At 45.0% G+C, this 24,092-nt stretch overlaps 1 protein-coding gene across 3 annotated transcripts in view; it reads left to right on the top strand.

Annotated features, from left to right (window-relative positions):
- LOC138580143 (early activation antigen CD69-like) overlaps positions 1 to 24,092 on the top strand; it is a 267,208-nt gene that overhangs the window by 148,976 nt on the left and 94,140 nt on the right. For all 3 annotated transcript variants that reach the window (XM_069650462.1, XM_069650461.1, XM_069650463.1), the window contains exons 2-3: positions 20,023 to 20,103; positions 21,263 to 21,337. In XM_069650462.1, the coding sequence (XP_069506563.1) occupies positions 20,023 to 20,103; positions 21,263 to 21,337 (156 nt within the window). The remainder of the gene's footprint in view (positions 1 to 20,022; positions 20,104 to 21,262; positions 21,338 to 24,092) is intronic.

Genomic DNA, 24,092 nt, shown 5'->3' on the forward strand with positions numbered 1-24,092 from the left:
TCCCTTCCACTTGTCTATTGTCTCTTTGTTCTGTGCCATTCTTGCCTGTCATGCTCCTGTGTTTTGTCCTTTTTATTCTCTTCTCCGTTCTCTGGCAGCTCCCACCAATCTCCCCCTTAACCTGTTTTCTCGTTCTTTCTATTGGTAACCAGTCCCCTCCATTCTCCGACATTTCCCAGTCTTCATATCTGTCCCCATACTTTATTCTGCTATCAATGTCGCCCCTTATTCCTTCAACCTCAGCCGTTTTCCACTGCCCCTTTTATCCTTTCTATCTGTAAAGCTGAAGCACACCTCCTTATTGCCACCTGTATTCATCTCTATTGATTCTTCCTGCCCACTAATCTCTATGTTCCCCTCGTCTAACAACCTCTTCCCATGCCACCCTGGCCATTTTATAGACCATAGTGGCAAATGCTGCCCACTCAACCCCTCTTCTCCTTCTGTTCTTTCCCTCACCTAAAGCACGTCCCGTCACCCCCACGCTTATACCTTCTCTCGTTTCTAAATCCTCTCCTTTCTTTACCCTTATTGGCGACCGCCCTGCACTTTCACACTTCCTTTGCACCTCAGCGTGTAACTTCCCTTTCTAATTACCCACCTCCCCCTCACTTTCACTGCACTTTGATTCCCGTGTGTCAAGGCAACTTCACGTACTTTACTCATGTGGCCTTTCTTCAGCTTGAAACTGCTTTTTGTTTCCAAACCTCTTTCCAATTCAGCACCTCTTTTTTGTGTGCACCTCTTTTTTTGAACTTGTTATTATTTTCTCTTCTTTTCCCCCATCCCCACTTTCCTTTGGGCTGCCATAAGCCCACAGTGCTGCAGATACACCATCTGATGCATCCCTCCTCTTAGGCCTCCCTCTCACCACAGTGGCTGAGCCTTCTGGCCTAACCACTCCTCTTGCCCTTTTTTCCTGGCTCTCAGCCTCCTCTACCTCTAACCTTCCACCCACCCACCTCTGCCCTGCCGTCAGCAAAATGGCAGTGGCAGCAGCAATCTCCTCCTCGAATGCAGCCGCTGCCCGTGCCGCTGCCCGTGCCGCCATTGCATCTTCCTTTATTTAAATTCTCCTCAGAAGGAGATTCTTTAGCTTCGTGCTACGCCGTCCCAGGGACTAATCCGTGAGGACCGGCATTGCACATCATCCCGCTCCCTCTACTTTACTCGCACAATGTCCCTGTGGATGGGATCACCCCTTCCCGCCCACGGGATCCTCTTTCTGATAAAGTAAGGCAAATTGGGCTCTCTGCTCTTTTCATTTATCTCAATACTTATTGTAACATTAAACATGTCTTAAAACCTATCTACCCGCTTTGACAGCTTTTCCACAGGATGTCAGGCTTGGGCTGTTTCTACATGGAGCTCTTAAGTTAAATATCCAGTGTTTGAGGAAATCTTCTGAAGCCTGCTTGTTTTCCAGCTCAGGCCTAAGTTTGGGTTATGGATGGGCTATCCTAGCCACAGGGGTTTGATGGCTGTAGCAAGACACACTTTGACCGAGGGCAACTGTGTCTTGTTCCGGCCTATTTCCTAACCCGGGTATCCTTGTTGTGGTTTCCTAGCGTGATACCTGTTTTGTGTCTTGTGGTGTAGCTAGAGCCCCACCAAATCAATGACACACACAGCACACACTAGTGCTTGCCGCTTGGACAGGGCCGTGCCTGTGTGTGGCCCCTTTTATTGCTTCCAGTGACGTATGGCTATCCTATCTCGGGGATGTTCACCATCATAACATTCCTATCAACCTTTTCTCAAATGAACAAGAGTTAATAATCAATAATTGGCAGCATGGCAAACCCTAGTCCTTAGCCTTCCCTTGAAACCAACTACTCCATCACATAGTCCCCAAAAAGCCAGCTGACATCTGTTCTAATCTTTTCGGGTATCTTGATTAAGGTTGCTCATCCGGTAGCCGACCCGGAACAGCAAGGCTTCTCTCTCTCTATCCGGTACCGTCAGATAAGGCAACGGGTCGGCATCCGGCGCTGGATTATCCTCTTGTCCCAACTTGAGTATTAGATCATGGGTATTCCCCTCAAACCTGCGAAACCAGCTGCTGTTTCATGTCACCAAGTCACAACCCCTTTCTGTGTCACCATGGAGCCTTGCTTCCGGTTGATGGTCAATGGCGAAGATTCGTAGTGCAGGCACAGCTTGTGAATGTGCGCAAGCACTGTGTCTCCTACCTGTATTGGCACACCCTTCAGCCATCTCCTGGCAGTTTCTTTCGCAATCGCCGCTTCATGCGCCACACAGCTTGTCTGGGTCTGGCCATGTGAACCCTCTGGGTCCATGGTGTGGGATCAAGAACCAGTCCTTCCAACAGAAATGTCTCAGTTGAGGCAACCGTGCTAGTCGCATGTGGGGTTGTTCAGTATGCCATAAGGAACAATTTCAATGCCCCTCTTAGGCTGGCCCTTGGACAGGGCAATGCAGAACACCTTATTGAGCATTCTAATAAATAAAGGTTTTTTTTCTCACTGTTGGCCTGGGAGCAGCATTGTGAGATACGCCAGTGTTCAACGCCATAGAACTTCAGAAAATGTACAAACTCCCTGCCTTCAAATGGGGGCCATTATCTGATTTGATGGACACGGCGAAACGGGCAGTGGCACAGCACATAGACTGTAGACCTCCACCTGGGTCTGCACAGCTGCGGCGGATCAGTGTGTTGACATGCGCCAGCTCGCATTGAGTGCGGAGGGCTGGAGTCTCACCGCCCACCTCGTCGCCAATTGTTATGAGGTCTCCAGTTTAGTCGCAGCCCCACATAATGGACGTGCTCACACTAGCAATTGTTACTTGGATGGGGTCCGTGTCTGGGCGTGTCCCCTTTATTGCTTCGATTGATGTAGGGCATATCATGTTACCGGGAACGTCCCCCATCATAACACCTATGCCTAAGTAAACTGAAAAGAAAAATATGGTTCGTAAAGCATTATGAAATGGTTGTCAGCTTTGAAATATTTGGACATATATAATTAAGTGTTTAGTTAAGGTTTGTTACCGCCATGTCCCTCTTCCTTGTTCCAGTACTTACATTTGAGGCCCTGCCTCCACTGACTGGAACCCTTTTCCATTTGAAAGAACCCCTTCTGCCTACCACCATCCACCTTGCCTCCAACACCCAGCACTCCGCTCCACTTCCCAATGCCCCTCTGGAACAAAATTCAGATGTTTACAATCCCTGCACCCCTTTCCATTCCACCTGTACCCCGCTACACCCCCCCATTCCAAGACCTACCCAGCCCAACAACCCCTACCCACTCTTCTGCATACTCGTCAACGCAGGCCTGTCGCCACTCTCATCATTTTCGATTTCATCTCTGATGAAAACCTTGACATCCCCTTCATCACGGAAACCTGGTTCTCTGACGAATCGAACCTGTCGCTCAGGAGGCGTTCCCCCTGGCTACTCTCTGATCGTACACAATAGATCCAGTGGGATCTGGAGGAATTCCCATGCTCTTCAAAGAACACCTCAGTCTTACACACTGGGAAACAACCCTGCAACATTGACTGTGAATCCCTACTAGTGAAAGTCCAACTCGCCCCCCCTTCACCCACAGTTTCTTACTTGTTTACAGACCTCCTGGATACAATAGACCTTTTGCCGATTCCCTTAGTGGCTCCTGATACCGCACCCATCCCATACCATACCTTGCTAGGAGATTTCAACATCTGGTTCAATGTTCCCTATGACCCGTCCACTCATAGATAACATAGAAGCTCTCAACATGACCCAACTGCTATCCGACCCCACTCACACAGCAGGACACACCCTTGACACCTTATTCAGTTCTTTCAACTTGATTTCCACCTTGCCTCCCCGTCCCCTAATTGGGACTGATCACTCAACCATTTTCTCTTTCACAACCTCCTCCTCAGACCATAGTCTCACCCCCCTCCTAATCCTTCCCTCCCCTGTACCTCTTTGGAACAAAGTCTTGTAAACCCTGACCTAGCCGACTCCCTTCTACACTCCCTAACTACCCTCACCCTCCATGAAGGGCTGCTCGCTGTCTACGTTTTCATTAGATGGGGAAAAGGGGCATTGGAGAGCACTCACCCCCTCACAGACACCAGACCCTAATGCCAAGTGGTACATGCACTCCCTTAAATCCTCAAAAACCCTCAAGCATCTCCTGGAGCGCAAATAGCGTTCCAACCCCACACCCTAAAACAGAGCCAGTAATGCCAGACAGACCAGGGCCTGTAGGATTGAAATTAGGAAAGCCAAGAGTTCCTTCTACGGAAACCAAATGGCCAACTTGCGTAACCCTAGCAGGAAACTCCACAGGATCATCGCAGAATTCAAGACTCTAAGCTGTCCCCCCTGCCTAGAAACCCTCTGCTTTGCATCGATATTGAAAGATAACGCCCCATCAACACCAAACTAGCATCCTTCACTCCCCCTACTTCTTCACTTTCTCCTGTCCCCCTTCCCCTCCAAACCACCTCCCACATACCCAGTTCTCTCGTCCTTCAAGGCCATTTCCCCCCAATAATTCCTGAAACTGTTATCCCACAACCACTCCTCCGGCTCCCCTGCTCAATTGTGCTGGAAATAAATAATTCTTCATCCCCCAGCCTGGGAATGACACAATTTGGCTGCCACGCTGCAACATGTTAAAAGGCGTGCTTAGCTTGAGAGCGGGCAGCCCCTCCAGGTCTCTCCTCTCACCAATCACGCGCAGCTAATGCAGCTCTCCCCACAAGTCGTAGTAAGAGTGAGGTATGCCTAAAATGGTGTGTTCCGAGAAATACAGACACCACTTTTGTTGCTTAAAATGTGCATGAACATACCTTTACACATTTTCATTTATTTGTTTATTTGTACAGCGCTTATACACAAGTGAAGCGCTTCAAAGTGCTTCAATGTAGAAAGGGAGCAAGGGAATACAGTATTCATTCTTAGGCCTTGAAGTTTCTGAATGATCTAAAAAAAGTAGCTATCTTACTAGGCCTGACGGGATTTCTCCCGGTGCAAGTGCACAAAGTTTTTCAGGCGCAACCAAACTAGGGAGAGGAGACAGAGGGGGACAAGACAGAATTTACTAGTTCTAGTAGATTCGGGTCATGCAAGTGTAAAGACGGATGTTTGAGGGATTGGGGGGGGCTAAGTGTGCCCAGTCCAGTAGGGCCCTGGGTTAAGTGCAGAGAGGTTACACCTATGCCGAAAGTGCAGTAGTCTGAACATAGTGCAGAGGCCCGATGGCAAGTGCAAAGACTGGTGGGGGAGTCTAGGACCTGTGAGATTTTGAAAATGAACCAGGCAGCCAGTCAGCAAAAGCTGAACAGAGTTAGGGAAGAGAAGGAGGAGGGAGGCAGGAGAGAAAAGAAAGGAGGTTAGCAAGCGAGAGGGAGAGAGAAGCGGAAGGTCTTGAGGAGTTTTCGGAATTTAAGGAGCTCTGGCTCAAGACAGAGAGAGACAGGGAGGCTATTCCAGAGGGAGGCACCTGCAGAGGATAAAGATCTACACCCAAATCTCTGCTTAGAAAAAAGACTCACCCGCAAAGAGTTGGGGGAAGACGAGCGGAATGTTCTAGAAGGAGAGTATTTAGGAAGAGAGCGTTGTAAGTAGTGCGTGGCTCGACCCCAGAAAGCCTTGTGGATTATGCAGAGGGTCTTGAAGTTGATCCTTGCAGCCACGTGGTTCCAGTGAAGGAATTTCAGTGCCGGAGAGATGCGGTCCCTGGGCCTGAGGCCAAGGATAAATCTTGCGGGACTGTTATGGTGCGGTCCCTGGGCTTGAGGGAAATGCATTTACACAAGATGTACTAGGCAATCCTGTGATCGAACCTGTTTGTGGGTTCACCCCCGTGTTAATCCAGGATAACAGTTTGAAGACTGAACATTCGTGGGCTGTCCTATTGGAAAGACAAACAATGTCTTGCACTGTGATTCTGGCGATCTTTAAAAACAGTATAGAAAGATAATGATACTGGTCTGTGCGGCACACTGGATTACAAATAATCCAGAACAGCAATTCATGCAAATTGAAAGAATTAACTAAACGAATAAAACACCGTAACAAAAACCAGGGTATTCTGACAAAAACAGGTGTTTAAAAGTCCCTGTGATTCACTGAATTGGACAGCACACAGTGAAAATATCACTCTGCATGTTTAACCGTCGTGCTCTCCCTTCCACAATGTGCTTCATTTGCTCTGTACCACCTTATCCAACATCACATTGGAGAGCTGTGTGCAAAGTCCCACACGAATTTACCGTTTGTGGAGGAAACGAGGGAAGCCGAAACACTTGCCACCTAAACTTCCTTCTCTGAGGGCCCGATTCTCATCTTGGCACAGTGAGCATGCTAAATAGCACGACTCACTGCGCCATTTCTTGACGCCCAAGCACCACTGGTATTCTCATGTGGGCCTGGGCGTCTTCGCAAAGCACGACAGTGCTTTCGCTGTACTCCGCCTGTTTCTAATGGAAACAGGCGGATTGCAGAATCTTGGCAGCATTTTTGTTAAATAACGAGGGAATCGTTATTTAACGAAAATGCTGCCGAGAACACAGTTCCTATACACCAAAGTGAGCAGCTTCAACATTGCAGGATGTTTAGTTTAGAGCTGCTCGCTTTGGTGTAAATGAAAATGTCCATATACAACACGGGTGTATGGACACTTCCATTTACACCAAACAAGGCTTCTTGTGGCACTCCTCCAGTGTAACGGCTCCAAAAGGGTACCGTAAATGTGCCCTAGTTTAGCGCACATATTATGCTGGAGGAGTGCCACAAGAATAGGCTTCCAAAAATCCAGTTTACGAATGTGGCGGTTGCTAGGTTGGTTTCCAACCCATCCTAGCAACCGCCACATGTATTCCGAAAGTGGCGCATTCCTTCCGACTTTGGAAGAATGCGCCTCCTTCAGAATAGGTCTTAAAAGCCTTTTAACGTCCTTTTCGGTACTTAACACCTACATGAGTATCGGGCCCTGAGACCTATAACATTGAAATGGTGGGCGTAGTGCACTGCTGCCATCTAGAGGTTTGTAAAGACGTTACATGCATCAGCTATATATATATATATATATATATATATATATATATATATATATGAACATTTATTTGTGGTGTGTTTTGTAGCTAAGTGTTATTCCTTATACAATTCAACCCCGTTTCACCAATCTGCACCACATTTTGCATAGTTGTCTGGTAGGACCCTCCGGACAGCTACATGAGATGGACATCTCACCCCTTTTCCTGGATTTCAGGAAAAGTCCAAATTTGTTTGTGTGTTCGTGGCTTGGCGATGCGTTGCTCCTTATACAATTCCACACCGTTTCAACAATCTGCACCAGATTTTGCATAGTTTGCTGATGGGACCCTCCGCACATTACTGGTTATATGACATTGGGACACCCCATCCCCTTCCCCAGATTTCAGCACTTTCACACATGAGACAGTTGCCTGAATTCAGCAAAACCATCTATGTGGTCGTAGAAGGACCGGTCCCGACACGAGGAGCAGTAGAAGGACCGGTCCCGACACAAGGAGCAAAACTCGAGGTCCAGGCCCTTGGATTTATTCTTTTGCACAGTTTCAAAAATATTTGCACTGCAACGAGCAGTGTGAGGTGACATGTGGGGAGAGCGCAAAGAAAGTCCCAGTGTGCTGCTGCATACTACCAACTCTTGCTCCCCCCCCCAACGTCTGCTCCAGGGTATGCAGCCAGCCACACGTGCCTATTCTCAGTGCAGTTTAATTCAGGGTGCAAAGCACATCAAGCGATAAGCTAATCGAAACATCGACCTACAGGATCAGTGTTATCATGTCTGTCTACAGAACGTGTACATGTTCGGAGAACGGATACTTCTGCTAGTATTTAATACAAACAAAAGATTTCCTGAAGTCGATCGCCGGCTCGGTTGAGTAGTCTAAAAATAGTACAAGCCCCTTCAAAAAAGTACTTGTCAATGCGAGAGGGCGAGGGGGTTTTGCGAGGCCTGTAGTCCTTACCTCAACTTGCTACCTTACATCTATATAGCCTGTACTTTGGGTCCAAGAATTTATCTTTGCACTCCTGGCTCTCCCCCCTGCATATTGGACCTCCTTTGCAGCGAATTCACGTTTTTCTCGTGATGTTTGTTACTTTCCTTAATTTGCACTTGGTTTTGCACTCCTCGCCACTTCCTCTCTTCCCCCTGGAACCTTTATCTTCCTGCTCCTTTTTGTTCCTCACTCCTTGCCTTGATCTGCCTCATCGTCTGGGGAAAGTCACAGATCTACCCTACTCTACCATCAGGTATTTCCCTGCGCCTGGTAACATCGGAAGGATCAGCTCTCCTCACTCTGCAATGATTCCACGTCTACAAGTCAAATGGATGCCGGAGGACCTACAGGTGATGTGTCCCTCCTTAAGGGTTTCTCCTCGATTCTGCACAACGCCCGGTCACCAATCCAGGGGTCTGACGGAGTCGTGGATAACTCTACCTTCATCAATAATACCGCCAAACTCGGGTCAGTGCACCTTCTAATTATAATTCTGACAGTAAGCCTGTTGGAGCACCAGAGGACTTTCCAAGAGCCATGAAATGTCATTGAGAGAAATGGAGAGAAAGAGAACCTGGAGGGTTTCAAGGCCCTAAAGAAAAAGGAGTCCCAATCACATGCTCAATGCTTTGGAAAATGATGTATCTCAGGATAGGCAAAAGGAGTTTAAAAGGTTCAAGGTTAAGGGGAGAAAAAGACAATCCTGGCACAGAGACTGAAAGCCACAAGTGAAAAGAAAATGGTATCCAAAGTAGCGGATGGTCCCGTCCCCTGCACTATACTAAGTCGCCAACAATATATACTTAATGTAGTAATCTTTTAACATAATGGCACAATCATTTAGAAATATCCAATAATCATTTGTAAATAGTCCTTAAGTAAACAAACATTTTATTTATTCCATAAAGACCTACAAACTATTAACGCCACAGACAGTTCAATATTAGAAAACATCAGACACGACTGATCAAGGAGTTAGCAGATGATTAATCGATAGATTATTATTCGATAACATTAAACCCAACTGACCAGGGTGGAGCAATAGTTGTTATGGACACAGATTTCTACACCAATAGTTGTATAGACCTTCTAAAATACAGTACTACTTACATTGTGTTAGACCATGATCGCACATGCTCCATAAAAGAACTTCAACATGATATGTACAAAGACCACTAGACCATGATTGGGTCACACCAAAGAATACCTGATAAAAAAAAATGTCCCATTACACTGGTCTTTTATGTGTTGCCCAAACTGTATAAGAACTAGCATTCAAGCCAATAGTGGTAGGTACCAAAAGCATTTTTTACCCTTTGGCAAAATATTTAGACTAAGTTTTGCAACAGATTGTATAGATATCGTCTACATAGGTGAGGGACCCAGCCTCTTAATGAACCCTATAAGCTCCCGGCACACTACATCCTTTTCTCTCTGGATGTCAAAAGCCTATAAACCTCACTTCCACACAACCAAGGTAGAGAAGCATTGGAGTGAATACTCCTCCCACAAGATTCTTTTCAAGCAAATAAGATCTTTAATTTAGAATTTACAAATATAGTTTTGCACAAGAACTTGAACAAAACATTCTATCTTCAAGTGGCCAGTACATCCCGTCTATGCCAACATATTTATGTATCACCTGGAACAAAACAGATAGTGAGCCATGAAGTATGGTCCATGAAACGGATCTATTGGAAAAGATATATATTTGGTATTGGATTATTAGCACTATCTCAGTTAGTATAATTCCTCAACACATCTTACCCATGTATCAGATCTACACTTCAAATTGGCAACCTAGCACTACATTTTCTCGATGTAGAAATTGCATTGATAAACGGACACAAACTACTATCTACAGAAAATCCACTGACGTTAATAACATACTACATTACTTAAGCTTTAATCCCCCACACCTAAAAAACATCCTACCGTACCGCCAATTTATGAGATTAAAAAGAATCTTAGACAGTGAATGTTTCTCCTCTAGAGTTTACCTGGCGAATGTGCTTAAGGAAGCCATGAAAAAAACACTAACCACCCTAGAAAACAGCTTTTGGTATCCAAACCTAAGAATGGCCTATTCCCATACCTACACACCATGAAATACTCAAGTCAGAGTTACCAAATATCCTGAAAGATTAAAGGATAGTTCCGGGACTTTTTTTTTATTGTCCCTACGGGTCGGCCATGTGTTTGTAAGCATAAATCGGTAGATCGTAGGAAACTTTCCTATGGACCTTACCCGACTTTTCCCCCATTATCGCACTCGAAATCAGCCTCCATTTTGTGATAATCCTATCATTCCGCCGCATCGACCTGGCTCACCTGCCTTTGCGGCACTAAATCAAATCCCCCGCCCCTGAAACAGACTTTATCAAAACATTCATATTCCCCGCCTCTATCCGTGACGTGACTGAGCTGCGTAGGCAAACGCGCCCAGGCGCCTTCTACGCGACTCCACACAGACCCCGGAAATCAACACAGATCAGCTCACAATACAGCGTACCACAATTCGGAATATGAAACTGTACTTTGAAATCAAACCGCAAGATTGTAAATGTGGTAAAGTACATTTATTTGACATCAAATGTTTAGAGAATATTCAGCGATTTGCATTTTTATTTGCTCATGTTCCAAAAAGTTCGTATTGAGGAACGCGATGGTCCTTTGCTGTACACAGGGTCTTAGAGCATCTCACAATACAGCACCACAATTCGGAATGTGAAACCGTGGTTTAAAAGCAAACGGCAAGATTGTACATTTGGCAAAGTACGTTTATTGGACATCAAATGTTTAGAGAATATTCAGCGATTTGCATTTTTCTTTGCTCTCGATCCAAATTAGTTCGTCTTGAGGGAAGCGATGTTCGTGTGCAGTACACAGGGTGTTGGTTTACGATAAAAATAAGCTCTTCGGTCGCACTGATAATCGCATGGCTGTTCCAACAACGAGGCACTAGGCCACCACAACGGTAGGTATGTTGCATCTAACCGTTAGTACCGCGTAAGGGCATACTTGTACTTGGCGATCGTCCCATAAAATGGTCAGGGTGGTAACGTTGTTCACGCGGAGAAGCAACTGGCGGCTGTAGAAGCCGTCCGCCGGTGTCTGGTACTCGTGACACAGACAGTAGTGAATGATGTACCTAAAAACATAAAAAATGAAATTAGTCTCACCATCAGATCCTTATTAAAATCATAGCGAGGACAGCGCTACTGGGTGTACACAAGTGTTTAAAGGCGTGGCGAGGCAGGGAGGGGGGGGGAGTGGAGTACAAGGTAAGTAGCATAAAATAATAAATAAATAGGGCCAGCTGGTGGCAAGTGCAAGGTAAGTGCAGAACAAGTGCTGGGAAGGGGGGGCTGTAGGATACTGAGACAGTCCCCCAGTGCAGGGGTTGACAGGGAGGCAGTGCAGGTGGAGAGTGGAAGGGCCCAGGACCGAGGTCGCAGACAGTGGACCAGTTGTAGCAGGGGAGAGGGAGAGAGAAAGCAGAAGCAAAGAGGAAGGTTTTGAGGTGCTTCAGTAAAAGCAGATGTTTCTCCTCAAGATAGTGCGCGGTAGAAAACAATATGCCACATAGAACGAACAAGTACAACTGAACCCGTCTTTAAAGCCACTGTATAGTAATGAAATTGCGGTATAAACTCATCAAAAGTTACTTACATTATATTTGCATTTTCCATTGTGTCTCTGTGTAGGGCAGACCCGAAACACCACTCCTTCTTTGCCGACGTTACTTCTTCTAATGAACGTGGCTCATCGTTTCGTTTCTGAAATTTTATTCATTATCTTTTCTTAGTCTTTCAGGATGGTCCCGGCCTGTCAAGGTCAAATCACAATAGAACCTTATATTGGGTCGTGGGCCGTTCCGCCACCCGAGCAAAACATCAAAGCAGCTGACCTTCACTTTGAGCGAGCACACATTTCTAGTTAGCTGCAGTTAGTGTAAGGGCATCTTGTCTGCGTGCCTTTTTTTTTATTGTCCCTATGGGTCGGCCATGTGTTTGTAATACGGAAACATTCTATAATTTTTGTAAAAATGATTTATATTACTGTTTGGTTTAATTGCAATGGGCCTGCAACATGAGGAGACTCGAGAGAACAGACAATCAAATTACAATCATTTAAACCGTGATGTGTATTTCTCAATGAGCTCTGCTTTAGGTGGACATGGAACAGAGGCAATGTTGGGTGGCAATGCAGTTGTCCCCTGCATAGGTTCGTTCACCACTCCATGTATGTGCCTATCGAGGACATCTACGATAAGTCTCTCAATAAACTCATATTGCATATCCTCAAACACTGGTTTGATCACCCATTGTTTACTTCTTTTAGTGAAGGCCTTATTGTAGCGAAGCGTCCCTAAAGTTCCGGTCGTCCTACTTTGTTGACGGCCAACATTATGGTTATGTGCCAAGACCGCTAGAAGAGTCCGATTTATCATGCCTTCCATGCCAAAATGCAATCTTTTGGGCCTGTACTTTAGGCACATATTGTGGAACACCTCCAAATCTCCTGTGTGGCAGAATTCCGTGAGTCCCCTCAAATCTCTTGTTATAGTTTTATCAAATACAATCTTTTCAATGGCCTTGTGAGTGGGTGATGAAGGAATCAACCACTTCTTCTTCCGTGCCTCCTCTGTGGACAAATGGCCATGTTCACATTTGTGGAAATGCTCATTTGTCGACCATCGATGTACGTTGCTACAGTGCAACATTACTGACCGCCATTTTTCCAGTAGAATTTCCAACGACCCTTCACATGTTTTTGAGCTCCACCAAAGATGGTTGCTGATTGACTTGGACCACTGTGAAATACCTTGCATATCTTTTTTTTTTCCTGCAGCCGACAATTTTTTATTGATTGTTTTTGCAAGATGCCATACGTCAAATTGGTGATTTATATTTTTGTACTCTTCTCTCATTGTCTTGGCAATGGAAACGTGTCTGTCCGTGGCTATCAGGTCGATCACCATTCCCCGCGATTGTAGTTCTTGCAATGATGCTACAAAGCCAACTTTCTCCATGGCCACTGAGGATGTACTTTGTGACACCTGCACGACCACCGAACTCACAATTGTCTTACTTTCCATGTCCTGAAAGTGGTAGGTGCAGTACTTGGCTGAAAATCCTGGGCTGTCGCACTGTCCATCACCGGCTAGCCTGAAGCGTTTGCCCGCGAATGTACTTTCCATTGACATTTTTTCCATTCTCCAAGCTTCGCTGATGGCTGGAAATAGATAATCGGTTTGGTATTTGTAGAACTGACTTTTCGCAATGAAATGGATTCCCACAAACTGAAAGAAATACTGTAACTTTTTAAAACTTGAACCACTAAAAAGTGCGGCCGCTGCACAAAGTAGATTGCCTGCTGGCAGTTGCCCCAGCATGGGTTGTGCAGACCATGCGAACGGATGATATTGTGTACAGGTGGCATGTATTTTAAGGTTAGTGCCTCGAATTGCACGAGTCACATTAATCAATGGCTCCCCACATACTTCCCCACCAACCCAATGCCCACATTTCATCATCATAATAATATCCATCAAACAGCTATCGAATACAATGAATTTGGCCTCTTTTATAAATACCTCACCCTCCCAGGAGAATATATGGGGGTCATCTCTGTACCCGGTGCCCAAAAAGAGGATTTATTATGATCAACCATATTTATTATTTACCTATAACCATGTTTTGTATCAATAAAATCCAACAGCTTTTTATTGCCAACGCTTGATGCCAACCCACAAAATAATATATGTATGACTGCTGCATATATGGGTTCAACGGTTATGTGGATTGAAGGTGTGCGGCCAGCGTGAGGGAGGATGCTGGCCGGAGACATGTGGTGTGACAAGACAAGGCACTGGAAGGCTATTCAACGGAGACACACTAGATTCATTTAAAAAATCAAAACAACCATTGTTAAAATATATGTTGGGCTTTATTTTAGATTTTAGTTAAACATAAATAATAAACATTACACATTGTAAAGTTGAGGTTGCAGCACATCGAGGGAAAATCCGCGGTATTGTCCACTGTCACTGGGGAAATGTTGTCTAATGGCAAGTACCGCACAGGCAGGTATTACTCTCCGAACGCGGTGTCCGAGCCTCCCGTGAAGCCACCAAGTGAAGCAACGATAGGCCACCAGCCTGTACCACCTGTGAAAAAAAAAGATGCAAACTGTATTAAACTGACCAAACTTTCTTATCAATGTCGATTCAGGTAACACATGTCATTTTTCTTAGAAAAAAATTATATCTAGAAAATGCACTATATGGAACCAATTTACATGCGTTCGAATGATATGTAAATGTAATTTTATATGTGGGAGACGACCATGAAATAGTGGTGGCATCACTGACATCACAAACAGAGTATACTTACTCGTTACTCAGATTACGCGGACGAACAGTGCCACGAAGTTCGTGCATAAGCACCATCATCATCCTCAACACTGTCCGTGAGAGGCAGGCTTCCCTGAACTCTGGCAGCTCGGTGATGCATTGCGGACTTTGCTCGCCTTCCTGCAGACTTTGCTCGCTTTCCGAAATGTAGGCCAAGCACCCGGAATTTTCACGGCAGCAGCAGTTCTCCTCCTCAGTTGGCATTAGCTCGCACCGATTGCACGTGCACCAGGTGGAGACGCCGTCCATGCGACATGGTCCAGGCTCTTCATCCGTTGACTGGTCCTCCCAACTGCCGTCCGAATCCCCATCGTTTTCGCGTGCTTGCCTTTCCAGTAGTTCCTCCTCGGTGTACTCGGGCTCGTACATATACGGCATTATTGTGGCCATTGTGCGGTAAAGATAGTAAAATAATTTACAGAGATGGTATAGGTGTTCACACGGGCTACAAGCGGCGACGGTAGCTGACCAGAGCACTGGTCACAGAATACTCAAAGTAACACAGAGAGAGGAATGGAATCGAAAATCTGCTGCTGTATGTTGTGAAACGGTCTGTTTATACTTATTGGGGAAAGAGGCGTCCTGCCATTTCCATGGCAACACGTCAATAGCTGAGGCGCAGCGATTGTTGACACGAGACGTGCTTGAAATGGGCAGTACGGGTCTGCTGATGTCAGGCTCAGGGGCGGGGGATTTGATTTAGTGCCGCAAAGGCAGGTGAGCCAGGTCGATGCGGCGGAATGATAGGATTATCACAAAATGGAGGCTGATTTCGAGTGCGATAATGGGCGAAAAGTCGGGTAAGGTCCATAGGAAAGTTTCCTACGATCTACCGATTTATGCTTACAAACACATGGCCGACCCGTAGGGACAATAAAAAAAAAAGTCCCGGAACTATCCTTTAAGGAAAACTGGAGACTGATACAGCTAGATCCACAAGTAACATGCGTTTTCCCCCCAACCGCCCATGATAGCTTATAAACGTGGTAGAAACTTCAAAGATCAATTAAGGCTGAGAGAAACATGCAGAATACACAGAGATACAGTCCCATGTTTGAGCTGCAACAACTGTGACAACATTGTATACAGGTGATTTGATGAGACACCCACTGACAAGATGCAAGATCATGTTGCGGCACATTGACTATGTGGCAAATATTATGTGGGTCACACATTGAGGAAGGTAAAAGCGTTGGACCGAACACAAATCAAACCTATGTACAGGCAACAACAAATTCCCTGTAAACAGACCTTTTCATGAACACAAACCTAATCTAGCATAATTCAGATGTGTGGTACTTGAAATAGTTCACTCACCACCACAGTGTGGCGACATGAGCAAGAAACAGTCCCAGAGTGAGAAGTTTTGGATTGAAAGACTCGACTCTTTACCCACTGGGTATGAAGGAAGAGTTTCATTTTGGTGCCTTTCTATGAATATTACTGTTTTTATATAAGACAGTTAATCATGTATATTGTTACCATACTTTGGGCTAAGTACACTTGCCCAAACTAAAGAATCTTACTGTGAGACATCAATCTCCTTATTGTGAGAAACCCAAGGGTATCATCACTCCTACTCCCCCTGCATCTTCTTCTCGGGTGGCCAGGGAAAGGCCATCGCTTTTGGAGCCTGACTCTGGGGGTGGGAAAGCGAGGGAGGATTACCTGGGGGATTGGGACTGGGGTACCTACGGACAAGACCTGGTATCTCCCTTTTCCTATTGAAGACCAACCTAGCCCTCCCCCAGCCTTTATGGGCAGCTCCCCTCCTTTTCCCACACTTTACCTATGACTGTACTGGGACGAGGAAGAGGCGACTAAGAGGGATGAAAACTAGTGGCTAATTTCACCAATCTTGTACTGAGACTAGGAAGAGGCATCTCTCCTTAACTATGGTCAGGCACTTAGACCACATGACCCACACCCGGGATCATTTACCAGTTGTCATGAGTATAAGGCGGCAAGCAGTTCAGAGAGGGGGAGACCGGAGAGACGGGAGCCTGGAGGCTGGAGCTCTTGGTGAGGAGAAGTTGAGCGAGGGCAAGATGGCAGGCAAGAGCAGACGGGACCTTGGGAGGTCCAGAAACAAGCAACCGTTTGAGAGGGTTGGGCTGATTACCTGTCCAGAGATTGCTTCTCCAGCCACAGAGAGGAAGCTGTTAAGTGCACGCAAAGCCGTATAACTGGTGGGAGAGGCAGCCAGATCTCCCCAACGAATGTACAGCTGACGCTGCAGTAAGCAAAGGGTCGGAGAGCATTGCGAAGACCGATGATCCTACCAGACACCAGTGGGAAAGGGTGGTCTAGAAGGGGCAGAGTGCAGTCGTAAAGATCTGATACATGCAACCTTGTGAATACTGAATAAATGGAAATAATATGGAATACCGAACTGAATGAAAATTTGAAACCAAGCTAAAAGTATGCATATTGAATACCGAATTCAATGAAAACGTGAAACCAAGAAAAATTAAACATATTGAATTTAGAACTGAATAAACCTTTATGGGCAATGCTAATAGCTGATGAAAGCTAGAAGGGAAAACGCCCATTCGAAAGTAACCCATGGAAAGAGAGCATGAGTGCGAAGAAGTGCAATAGAAAGGTGGGCAGGAATAAGACCACTACAAACGGAACTTTAGGAATAGATGCAGTGCAGCAAGGTCAAAGACTGGCAAGAGGTGTGTGATACGCTATGGCAAAGCCAAAAGGCCGACAAGGAGAAACTAAGTGACTGTGAATCTATACACAGGGACAAGTATAGAAGAACCTGTGTGGGCTGAAGAGCCCAGGGTTCCTGGTTGGGTGACCTGTGGTGGGGGGACAGTGGTCTGACAACTGCGCCTACACCAGGGAACCCTGAATGGTGAAAGTCGGACATTGTGAAATGAACCCAAGAAACAGCACTGTGAGTGAACTGGTGAGGCAAACTAGAAAGCGCGTCAAGTGGACCTAGATTTAAGTGGACCTTTGAAAGGTTGAAACCAATACAAGTTTATGTTTATTTTTATGTTTGTTATGTTTATATAGCGCTTTCATCCAAAGCACTTTACATTATAACAACAGAATACATAAAACATTATAACAGAAGAAGCAAATTACAATGAATCAAACCAATAAAAACAGTAAGCAGAGCAATTCATCAGTGAGGGGCAAAGGGAGGCGAGAAGAGGGGAAGGGGGAGGGGGGAACAGAAGGGATATAAGGGTGAAGTGAGGGGGATAAGGAGAAGGGAGGAGAAGATCATAGGGAGGATTCGAGGGAAGGGGAGAGGATGAGAGGTGGGGAAGGTTTCAAGGCAAGGGATGGAGAAGGAGAGATTTCAGGGAAGTGCGAAAGGAGGAAAAGGTAGGTGTGGAGCGGAAAGAGAGAGGTAGGGAGTTCCAGTGAAGGAGGGTTAGGAGCTGAAAGGAGCGGACACAGGAGGAGGCACATGGGGAAGGGGGAACGGTGAGAAGGAAGTGGTCGGCTGAACGGAGGGAGCGGGAGGGATTATAGAAAGAGAGGAGAGAGGAGAGATAAGGGGGAGCCAGGTCATGGAGAGATCTAAAGACTAGACATAGGAAATGAAACTTAAGTTGGGAGTGAAAGGGAAGCCAGCCAAGAGAGGAGAGTAAAGAGGAAATGGAGTCATGCGGGGAAAGGAGACAGAGGGTACAGACGGCTGAGTGGTAGATAGATTTGAGGGGAGCAAGATGACAGGCAGGAAGTCCAAGGAGTAGGGAGGAGCAGTAGAAGAGACGAGAGAAGATAAGGGAGGAGAGTAGAAGTTTTGTTGCGTGGAAAGTAAGAGAGGAGCAGACTTTGCGAATATTGAAGAGGTGGTAGTGACAGGCGCGAGAGGTAAGAGAAATATGGGGGGCAAAGGAGAGGGAAGAGTCAAAGTGAATGCCTAGATTGCGAGCGTGGGCAGAGATAGGAAGATTGGAGGGGGGAAAGTGAATGGAAGGTGGAGGAGAGGGAGGGGGAAGAGTATTGGAGGGAAAGAACAGGACTTCAGTCTTAAAAGTATTGAGAGAAATAAAATGGGATGACATCCAGTTTTTAATGGCAGTTAAGTTACTATGTTGAAGTCTTGGGGAAGGGAACCCTGAGATTTGATGAACTGCAAATATTGTTTTTTGGACGGATCCTCAAGACCCTTTTTCTTTGAACTGTTACCTTGAACTTGGGGAAGAAACCCTGATCGTGTGGAACTATATTGCCTTGAACCTGAGAAAGGTAATCTTGAGACCAGTGATCCAGATAGGATTTTGAGGTTGGAAGTATTTTACTGCTTGATTTTTAAACTTTGAGAGTAAATGTGATTTCAAGAGAGTAAAAAAGACTTCTCCTTTGCTAGATAGTAAAATGTATGCGACATCCAGCCGGCATGTGCAAAAACTGTATGGAAAGCTTTCTGCACTGTGACGGAATACACCTTTCATTATCATCCCTCTTACCCTTCCTTCACTTACTTTATTCTCATCAGCCCCGTTCCTGCACAGCTCTACCACTCTCACTGGTGTTGCACGGAAAAAGGAAGCAGGGAGAGAGCTGTTAATTTATCCTAGAGCCCTGCCTCAGGTGTGATCCGTAGGAGGCATTGGGGAAGGCACACTCTTAGTGCTGGCAGGCGCTCCTCATGCTGGAGTTGTGGGCATGAAGCACCCTCCAGTGCCTTGTATGACCAGCACGCTGAAGGGACAGCATCCTTGCAGGCTCCCACTTGCCACTGGCGAACTGTGCACCCCGACAGTTTGGAGCCAGTGGGCATCTACCATGAAGGCACAGATTGGTGCTACTGTTGAATAGCTCTATGTTCGACCAGTTTCACAGATACTTACCTTAGAAGCTGCTTGAGTGATGTGCCCTGCTTTTCCCGCTCAGCCCTTCAATAATGGTTTGTGGGGCAAGTACCCCAAAACCAATAATGGCTGAGCTACCAATGTTAAACTATGATTATTTTGGGATTGGCATTCCTAGAATATGCTAGCTTTGTGAAAACTGGGCTTAAATTGATGAATTTGGAACATACTACCGTTGCACATACTGTCAATGTACTTCCATGTTTAAAGTGGGAACGTAGCAGGATTGTGCAAATTGCGAATGTCAAAAAAGGCGTGTAATGGGATTTTGCGAATTGAACTTTGTAGCATACTGGAATTGCCAAAATGCTATACTATACACTACAATTGGAAACACTGGACAATTTGTACTGCCGATATGCAAACTCTGAACTGAGTGGATGTGTGGAACAATAATCCAGAGTTGACCAACCGCAAACTCAAAGTTGTATGGGGGTTTGGTAATAGCAATTGAAGTGGAAACTAATATTGTGGGAACTGTGCGGAGTGGCAATCTACCATGTCTGGAAAAACTGGACATATACCTAGATTCTAAAAAAAATACTGGTTTAGAATATACCTCTGTCAGGGTTGTCAAATTGGGACTATAGTGCGACGTTCAAATTAGGACTATTTTAGGTCTGCACTGTTTTCAAATAATATTGACATATGATAGGCACAGCTAGGAGAATGGCAGTGGGGGAACTATTGAAGCATGGGGCTTTTGGTCATTCTTTTAAAATACTGTGTGCTTATTTTTTCCAGGATGGTGGAAAAATGTTAGGCGTCTTCAAACATGGGTCATAATATCCACTCTTCTGTTAGTGGCTGCAGTTGTCACAATTGGTAAAGTATTTGCTCCTTTTTACAAATTGTATTCTGCCCTTTGCAATATGATTGTGACATATATATATGCGCTAAATGTTACCAATACACGTAAGATCCTGCACCCGTTAATTTATCACAAGCATGAAGTGACGCCTCCGATAGCACTGCTCTCTGCACATGTGACCCCCCTTAACCGCCACATTGTGACACTTGTGAAACATGTCTAAGTGTTTGATTGGGGTTATATGAACTTCTCTGCAGAGGATGGCTTGTTCCTCAGAGGCTGAGCGTGGTCTTTGGGGCCACATTGCTCTATTCCGGGCCCAACCCCACTTTAAGGTTGCCCGAGGGGTCCACTGTGCCATCTGCCAGGAGCGAACAGATTGTTGTTCACAAAATATGCAGTTGGCAACCGTCTTTAAATTAACAGATAGAAATATGTCCCTTCAGGCAATTGGGCTAATGTTAATCTCCACGTTTAGAAGAGATGGTACATACACTTCTCTCTTCTCTTTCAAGCCAAGAACCTTGACCATTGCTTACTTTAAAGACAATGCAACAGAATCTTGGGGCATTTAGAACATAAGAACATATAACCATGTTGTTCAGTACTTTATTCGTATTAGAAGAAGAAACACTGGCCCTTCTTTTTTCACAAATTGACTTTCATCATTTGATGACCCTCCTGATACATTAGTCCCTCCTGAAAGTGGAACTTCAGAGATATTCCCTACAAGCGCACCCAAAGCTCCAGATAAAATGAGATTATTACTCCATATTATTTTTAAGATGGGAGTAAAATTATTGCCTTCGGGAGTAGACCTTTTTTGTTCATTGTGGGGTTATTTTTTTAGCTCAGTAAAAATATATTTTACTCCAATTATTATTTTACAATCCATACTTTTGCACCTAGTAATTCAGGAACTGATAATAACAACAATCATTCCTGTAGGTCTGCTCTGCTGGTAGGCTTTGTGAGTGGAAGCGCAGGAAAGGCTGCTATGTGTCAGTTTCCTCTTTTGTGTGGAGTATTTTTACCACTCATTTTATTTTGTTGGCAGTGTGTGCATACCTATTAATGGCAACTATCTGGCAGAAGCTTCTCTTCCAGTCATGACATGCTTCCATCTATTCTCATACAGTGTTACAGTGGATGTCCCTCTTTTTTGTATTTCAGGGGTACTATGGCATAAGGGATCTGAAGGAGTATGCATGGAAGACTCAAGACTGGTACAAAACGGTGAGGGAAAAGGTATGTAAATAGAGGCAAGTAAAAGCCACAGTTCACAGGCCTACCAACTGCAACCTCTGTACCCAATCTCCAAAAGTATTATAGAATGTATCAACATTCCAAGAAGTCTCCAGCAAATCCCGGGCCTAAAATACAACCTGTCCTTCCCCTTTACTTTGGTTTTCTTATCTTTTAAATTGTGCATTTATTATAGGTTGTGCCAGAGTACAAACACCAACCAAAATAATTGTCTCTACACCAAATGCTAGGATGCGGGATGACAACCTATCGTGGCTATTACTATGGCTTGCAAAACCACTTGCTTAGGAACCCATTTCCATCAATAAGATCTTCCAGCAGACTCCGGTGTGCAACAAACCACACCACCGACTTACACCTCCCAACATGGGGCGTTGCACTTGCTCGCCCGCTTCATGCTCCACTATTTGCCATCAGCTTACATTCACAACAGTTATGAGCAACGCTATGGCCAGAACATGTAGACTTTCCCTTTATCATTAACCAGGTATCCATTATCGACAACCTCACCAACTTTCAAGAAAGATACTTTACACCCTTTGTTATCAAGGTATTCTTTGACTCTAAATTGCACCTTGACAATTGTCTTCATGACCTCTTCGAAATGTACATTATTCTTCAATGTTCTAACCCATAAAGGACCCAGCACAGGCATAGCCTTGGTTCTTCTCAGAAGCTTGAAATGTGAACCACCTGGGACGGGGAGGTGTGTAGTTCTGTGTGACTATATATAGCTTCACTTACATGTCCTTATTTATGCCCAAACCACTAGCACCTGCCAATTGGACACCCTCCTTCAATATCTAATTGCTATGTTTGCCAAGCCCCTTACCATGGACGTCAATCAAAGCAGTGGTGGCATGCTTAATGCGTGACTGCAGGAAATCCTTTCTCCCTGTGAAGTGAATGGACTCTATTGTTGTTAATTATTATGGCTGGGTAACTCTTCTTGATATCGGACTAAATAGTTTCATGTCTTTTTAGCCAGCATTTGGGATGGCTTCTTTTAACAGTAGCACCGTACTCTGAGTGTGAGTCTGTATTTGCTCCCATTGGTATTATTCTTTGGTCAGGTGTTGTTGAGAAATGCCTACTGAAGGGATCTGGCACTTGCGTATAGAGAGCATAAAGTCTCTGGCAGAACGAAGGAATGGCAAAATATGCTTAGGGTATTAGCAACGCTCGACTTAAGAAATGGTGGTCATTTATTGATGAAAATACATGTAGAGCTAATGCTGCATTAATTAATAATGTTTCTTTTGCCAAATGGGTGCAGCATATAGAAAGCGCCTTTACTGTTCTGTAGAGCCTACTGTGTCGCAACCTCCCATTGACAGGTATGATATTGATGATGTAGAACTTAACAATATAAAGAGGCCTAAAAAACTCTGGTGCGACTGGACGGGTTAACCAATTTAGTGCTAAAAGAAGATCCTCGTATCCGATTATGAATATCGTTCAATTTGAACTTCAACATATCATATAAACAGATTAAATACATCAATTCATACAATTATTCACATACAATCTACACGTTTATCAGATCACGCTACACCTAAATTCATTCTAATAAAACATTAAAAGCCTTCTGCAAGCCTTAATACAAATGTACACCCTTCCTCTTTTTCTAAAGCCGTAATATCAAATTAATGTGCATATAGCCATTCTCATTATGTTAATGTATTTAAAATTAATATTAGTAACATTATTTTAATTGCTTGTACCTAATTAATTTGGCACACTATCATTCATCTCTTTAAGCATGCTTTCATCCCTTTGCCATATACTATATAGAGCAATCTTTAAGGATATAGAGTCCCCCCTAATACACCGTTCCCCAAAAGAGTTTTCAGCAATCCATTCTATATTGTACACAAATCCTTTAAGAAACATCTTATAAGCTTTGCACAAGGCTGGGCAACCTGTTGGCACGTGCCCGTTAGTTTCAATACACAAGTTCAGAGCACAATATCAACATATCATATTCTCACTGGCAATTCACGTTCTAATATATTGCTTTGTGAGTGTGACAACAGAACCAGGTTGGTGAGGTCTGGGAACAGCCTTAGTAAGGGGTTATGGAGACCATGGGTAGAAGGGGGATAAACTCCTTTCACTGTAGGGGTTCGAGTATTCATGAGTTATGCAGGTGTGGAGAAGGTTTTCAAGACCCCAGCTTCCCGCTCCTTGGCAAATTGCACATCCCCTTTACTCCCCATCAGGTTGTTCCCTTCTACTGGACCTGGGGGCACCAATCACTCTAGTCTTGGTGTCCCTTTCAGAGCAATGGTATATGTGTGGGGTCACTTGGGGCATTGTAATGTGGCATTCTATCTTAGGCTGGTGATGGACTGGGGAGACTAAGGGATACTCCATTTACTTCCTCTGGGCCCTACATCAAAGTGCAAGTGGTGGCATCTGGCCCACGTGCTCTCCAGTCCCATCATCCAGCCTAAAATATAAGACTATGTTGCAGGTTGCAGGGAGAGGCAAGTGATCAGTTTGGATCTGAAACAAGTTGGAGATCTCTACCTCCCAGATACTCAACAGGACCAGATTTTACTGAAGAGGATGGTCTCCTAGACTTACCACTATGTCACTTGCCAGACTAAGAGCCTGGATGGCACTGCAGTATTTCGAACATCCTGATGCGTGGTTCAGGATCTCAAGGAGCAGGATTCCTAGTGCAGAATCTTGTAGGGCAGGATTGTTCTCTGAGTCTCGTGGAGTATGAGAC

The sequence above is a fragment of the Ambystoma mexicanum genome, chromosome 3p (assembly GCF_040938575.1).
Source record: "Ambystoma mexicanum isolate Mex_15411 chromosome 3p, UKY_AmexF1_1, whole genome shotgun sequence".
Classification (NCBI taxonomy): Eukaryota; Metazoa; Chordata; class Amphibia; order Caudata; family Ambystomatidae; genus Ambystoma; species Ambystoma mexicanum.